At 40.6% G+C, this 6,000-nt stretch overlaps 1 protein-coding gene across 2 annotated transcripts in view; it reads left to right on the forward strand.

Annotated features, from left to right (window-relative positions):
- Ceacam5 (carcinoembryonic antigen-related cell adhesion molecule 5) overlaps window positions 1–5,550 on the forward strand; it is a 47,906-nt gene extending 42,356 nt beyond the window's left edge. The window contains exons 7-9 of one of the 2 annotated variants that reach the window (NM_028480.2): window positions 1,982–2,341; window positions 3,689–4,042; window positions 5,058–5,550. In NM_028480.2, coding sequence (NP_082756.1) covers window positions 1,982–2,341; window positions 3,689–4,042; window positions 5,058–5,341 — 998 coding nt within the window. In that variant the 3' untranslated portion in view covers window positions 5,342–5,550. The remainder of the gene's footprint in view (window positions 1–1,981; window positions 2,342–3,688; window positions 4,043–5,057) is intronic. The other variant, XM_006540389.3, reaches the window with a different exon arrangement.
- The last annotated feature ends 450 nt before the right edge of the window (window positions 5,551–6,000 follow it).

The following is a 6,000-nucleotide window of genomic DNA, read 5'->3' on the forward strand; positions in this document are numbered from 1 at the left end:
CACAAAAGAACACACATGGTATACACTCACTGATAAGTGGATATTAGCCCAAAAGCTCGGAATACCCAAGATATAATTCACAGACCACATGAAACTCAAGAAGGAAGACCAAAATGTGGATACTTTGGCCCTTCTTACAAGGGGAAACAAAATACCCATGGAAGGAGTTACAGAGACAAGGTGTGGAGCAGAGACTGAAGGAATGACCGTCCAGAGACTGCCCCACTTGGGGATCCATCTCATATACCCTCACCAAACACAGGCACTTTTGTGGATGTCAACAAGTGCTTACTTACAGAAGCCTGTTATTGCTGTCTCTGGGGAGGTTCCACCAGTGCCTGACAAATACAGAGGTGGATCCTCGCAGCCTACCATTGGACTGAGCACAGGTTCCCCAATGAAGGAGCAAGAGAAAGTACCCAAGGAGCTGAAATGTTTGGCAGCCCCATAGGAAGAACAACAAAATGAACTAACCAGTAAACCCAGAGCTCCAAGGGACTAAATCACCAATCAAAAGTAAACATGTTGGGACTCAGGGCTCCAGTTGCCTGTGCAGCAGAGGGTGACTTAGTTGGTCATCAATGGGAGGAGAGGCCCTTGCTCCTGTGAAGGCTTGATGCCCCAGTGTAGGAGAATGTCAGGGCTAGGAAGCAGCTGTGGGTGAGTTGGTGAGTAGGGGAAGGAGGTAGGGATAGGGAGTTTTTAGAGGGAAAACCAGGAAAGGGGACAACATTTGAAATGTGAATAATGTAAATACCTAATAAAAATTTCAACATTGCAAAAATTCTTTGATGTTAAACATTAAGAAAATGCTAATTTCAAGCACAGTGAGAAATATTTCCATGATTTTTGTCGAACATGATTTTAATATTTTTAACTGTTAATATTCAACAAACCGAATAATTATTTTTAGATATATTTCATTATGTCTCACTTTTCATTTCTGATTTTATTAATTTTGTTACTGTCTCTGTGCCCTCTGGTTTGTCTGGCTAGGGTTTTATCTACCTTGTTGATTTTCTCAAAGAACCAGCTCCTGGTTTTGTTGATTCTTTGTATAGTTCTTTTTGTTTCTAATTGGTTGATTTCAGCCCTGAGTTTGATTAATTCTTGCCATCTACTCCTCTTGGGTATATTTGCTTCTTTTTGTTCTATATGTTTCAGGTGTGCTGTCAAGTTGCTAGTGTAAGTTCTCTTCAGTTTCTTTTTGGAGGCACTTAGAGCTATGTGTTTTCCTCTTATCGCTGCTTCCAATGTGTCCCATAAATTTTTGTATTATGTGTCTTCATTGCATTAAACTCTAAAAAGTCTTTAAATTTTTTCTTTATTTCTTCCTTGACCAAGTTATCATCAAGTAGAGTGGTGTTCCATTGTGTTTTTGGTGTTTGAGACCAGCCTTAGTCTGTCTTGATCTGACAGGGTGCATGGAATATTTTTAATCTTGTGTCTGTTGAGGTCTGTTTAGTGCAATTTTGGAGAAGGTACCATGAGGTGCTGAGAAAAAGGTATATTCTTTTGCTTTAGGATGAAATGTTCTAGAAACACTGATAAACTTTTTAAAGTAGACATATAGTTAGACAATGTACACAGATATATAATGCATTTTAAATACTCTCTCACTATGTCAGTGGTATTATATAGGGTTTAAAAAATCTATTTCTTAATAATTAATTTTTAATATTTTATGGTCTTTTGCTATGCTTAATTCCCAAAAAATATTTTGTATGTTTTGAAATAACTTAATATTCTACATTAGATATAGGATCCTCACTTATGGATACTATTAAATGTTCATTAATGATATTTTTGGGTATGAAAGGATATAAATATAAAAGTTGAACAAAATTTCTATGTACTATTTGATTCTCAAAATACTCGATATTATTACTAAGGTTGATGTATAAAATGCATTTAAATAATAAAAAGTTAAGAAAAATACACAATGGTCACAATAAACATGATTCTCTCTCTTTGCCTTTAGGCTTTGTTCCAAACTCAAAGGTCTCTGTCTCCACTGCAAGGCTCAGTATAGAATCAGTGCCCCCCAGCATTGTTGGAGGGGAAAGTGTTCTTCTACTGGTTCACAATCTTCCAAAAAATCTTCAATCTCTTTTCTGGTACAAAGGCGTGATTGCCGAGGAGAAATCTGAGCTCATCCAACACATAATAGCCACAAGTTCAAGCTTGCCAGGGCCTGCACACAGTGGTCGAGAAACAGTGTACAGCAATGGATCCCTGCTGCTCCAGAGGGTCATGCAGAATGATACTGGATTCTATACTCTACTAACTATGAGTACAGATCTGAAAGATGAAATAGCACATGTGCAACTCCAGCTGGACAGTAAGTGGTTCTCTGTGATTGTTCATTGCTGGGTGGGGTTCAGGACTCACAGGATTGTCATGACTGTATTGTGTCTCCTTCCCCACTGCATTGTGTCTCAATGTTGGGGTTTGAACACTTAGTGTAGGTCACACAGGGTGGAGCCAGACTTTTGTTTGACTCTCACTGGTGGAAAGCAACTGAGCTTAAGATGTCAGAGTCTGCCAAGAATCAGAGTTGAAGCCATGTATAGGAGGAGACCATTAATTCTGACAGTGAAGTGAGTATCAGGAAGCCCTGTCCACAGTCATCTGACCCAGGTTTAACCACAGGTGACCCTGAGGATCCTTTGCCATGGTTTTGCCCTTTACTCAGTGCTTAGAGGGAACCAGGGTTTTAGGCCAATCATGTCAAAATTGGGTATATATTAGGTCCAAGCATCAGAGGTCTGTAATTATAATTTACAATCTCATGCAGATAAAAGGAATTGTGATGCTTACTGGCTTAGTCCTTATGGCTTGTTCAGGGTGCTATGTTTCCTTCTATCCACCAGAACTGATAGCATAGGGGTGGATTGTCTTGCAGTGGTCTGGACCCTGCATTATCAATATCCTATGATACATTATATATTGCTGGCTTTCCCAGAGGCCAATCCTGTTGTGGCATATTAAACTATGGTTTCCATTTTCCAAAATATTCTAGTTTGCTTGACCTTGACATACTGTCGGCCATTCTAGTCTTTGAAAATTTTCTAATACCTGAGCCTGCCAAGAAAATCAGACTTCTTACCCTCATCCAGCACCAGTTCCATGGGCTGCAGGGCAGACTAGCAAGCATGTGTATTAGGGAAATTTAGTGGCTGTCTGTAGTTATAAAGTAGATTAAGTTACAAAGTGTTCAGGGGAGACATCATCACAAATTTCAGTGGGCATGAGTGTGCCCAGTGTCTGACTGAGGGGAGTGAAGAGGTAGCCATGGAAAAAAATTAGAGAGAGAGAGAGAAGAGAGGAAAAAGAGAGAGGGAGGTGGAGTGAGGGAGAGAGGGAAGGGGAGGCGGAAGGGGAGGGGGAGGGGGAGGGAAAGGGAGAAGGAGAGAGAGAGAGAAAGAGAGGGAGAGAGAGAGAGAGAGAGAGAGAGAGAGAGAGAGAGAGAGAGAGAGAGAGAGAGAGAGAATCCTTGTAGAGGAAATGATAAATTCAGCAACCCTGAGAGACTTGATGTTATATTGCTCACCTCCATCACATAGTAGAGACAAACCTATGCCACCATGTTCAGACTGAGGGATCAATTATCTGCTCCAGACAAAGCTCACTAACTTTATCTCCAACCATATGTTCCTGAATTGATAACTTTTCTCTTTTCTTGTAGCCTCTACTTGCTGTAGCCTTCTCACCTCTGACCAACTCATAATTGTACCAGTGCCTCGGAATATTGCTGTAGGGAAAAGTGTTCTTCTCCTTGTTTGCAATGTGCCAAAGGATGTTCAGACAATTTTCTGGTACAAATCGGTGTATCGAACAGATATTTTTAAAATTGCAGAATATAGCAGATCCATGGAATCTACTATCTGGGGGCTTGCACACAGTGGAAAAGAGATGGTGTACACTAATGGATCCCTTCTGATCCAGAATGTCACTGAGCATGATGCAGGATTGTACATGTTAGAAATTTTACATAAGGACTACAAACTTGAGAGAGCACATGTGCAAGTCCATGTAAATAGTAAGTAACTCTCACTGCCCTCCAGCTGTTTTGTATGGCTTCTCCTGCTTTATATGCTGTCCTGTCTAGAAAGAGCCAGACCTATTTACTCTCCCATTCCATTTTTCCCCCACACTGGGGTTTGGGCAATTACTGCAGGAAATGCATTCCTTAGACAAACTGCAGTAGACCAGAATCCCTCACCAGTAACTTCTTGCAGAGAGGAGGACATATGCTGAATAAACGTACTAGTACATCAGAACCAACACAAACTCTTGGGGTTCTCTCCATACACCTGGTTCCAAGAGAGACCCAGTTAAGGAAGACATTGAGTCCTCACAAAGCTCACCAGGATCCTCTTGCTCAAAACTCTGTTCATGCTTCATCTCCATGTGCCACTGGAAACATTTTTGTCAATGTTTTGTTTTGATTTTACCTTAGCGCTTGCAGAGAACACACTTAAAGTGAACTCACAAGTTCCATAGACTATCGAACCAGTTATAGACTGCCATGGAAGCTGAAGTTTTGTAGGTCATGTGGGCCATCACCTTCTTCTGAATCACACTGCACATATTCTTGGAGCTTTAATCAATTATTGTTTTGGGTTTCTGAGACTTCACAGGAAGGTCAGTCCCCAGTGGGAGAAGCAATGGAGACGGTTATTCAATCCTACTACTTGTCCTCAGGGGTACACGATAGGGAATACTCTTCTCCAGGTATATACTTAGAGTTTGAGCAGCTACCCCATTCCAAAATCTTGAGATTGATCATAACTAAGCTTAACTCATAGACACAGCAATGATCATTGCACCAACTGCCATGTTATAGAGAAACCAAGGCACAATACTCTCACAATACCTAAGTGGGTGAATTAGGGTTACACAGCCCATGGATAATAAATCGAAAACATAAGATATGTCTATAGTAACATCTCCAATTTCTCCTCCCTGGAAGCTTTCAGTGTGAACTATAGAGTGAATCATTGAGCTTTCTGAAGGACTACTGTCATTTTGTCCCCTTCTCTGTTTCTTTACAGACCCTGTTTCATGGCCTTTTGTGCGAGTGACTGACACCACAGTCAGAGTACAGAGCTCAGTAGTCTTCACTTGCTTCTCAGCTGACCCTGGTGTCTCCATCCGTTGGCTCTTCAATAAGCAGAGTCTGCAGCTCACAGAGAGAATGACACTTTCCCCATCAAAGTGCCAACTCAGCATAGATCCTGTCTGGAGGGAGGATGCTGGAAAGTATCAATGTGAGGTCTCCAACCCAGTCAGTTCAAAGTCCAGTCTCCCAGTCCGTCTGGCTGTGATAGAAGAGTGACCTCTCTCCTCTCATCCTACAGCAGAGTGGAGTCATTTCCTTATTGATGGGGTGCAAAATGGAGATGAGTCAAGTGGTAAAAGTTGTCAGTTACCACTCAAGTACTGCCTTCATTGTAACTCATACCTGTAGTCCTGACATAATCATGTGTGGAAGGACAGGCCATGATTTAATGTGAAACATGTTTTTCAAAGCAAAATAAAGACATCAATATAATAAATACAATTGAGTTTAAGATCTTAGGTTGTGGATCAAATATATAGTTTTTTTCCTGTAGAATCCTTGAAGACTAATTTTAGCAGCCTCAAGTTTCCAAGTGTTCTGAGTCCCCTTTTAAATAATGCAGTGATTGCATGGAGACAAACATCCCCTCATATATTTTCATCTAACACCCATTCTACCAGAAGGGACTGCCAATAGTTTACTGTGCACATTGGTGGTTTCTAAACAGTTTAACCCACAATGTTTTTGATGTCCACATTTAAAGTCCTCGGTGCAATGCTCCACTCACTGTTTTTATCTTGAGACTGACTTTCACTGTCAGATCTCATAATGATAGTTTTCATGTTTATATGTGTTTTGAGATGTATGGGATTATGTTACATATTATGTATTATATATCATATCATACCATTACACATTCTGTATCACATATATTA

This window comes from Mus musculus, chromosome 7 (assembly GCF_000001635.26).
Source record: "Mus musculus strain C57BL/6J chromosome 7, GRCm38.p6 C57BL/6J".
NCBI classification, from domain to species: Eukaryota; Metazoa; Chordata; class Mammalia; order Rodentia; family Muridae; genus Mus; species Mus musculus.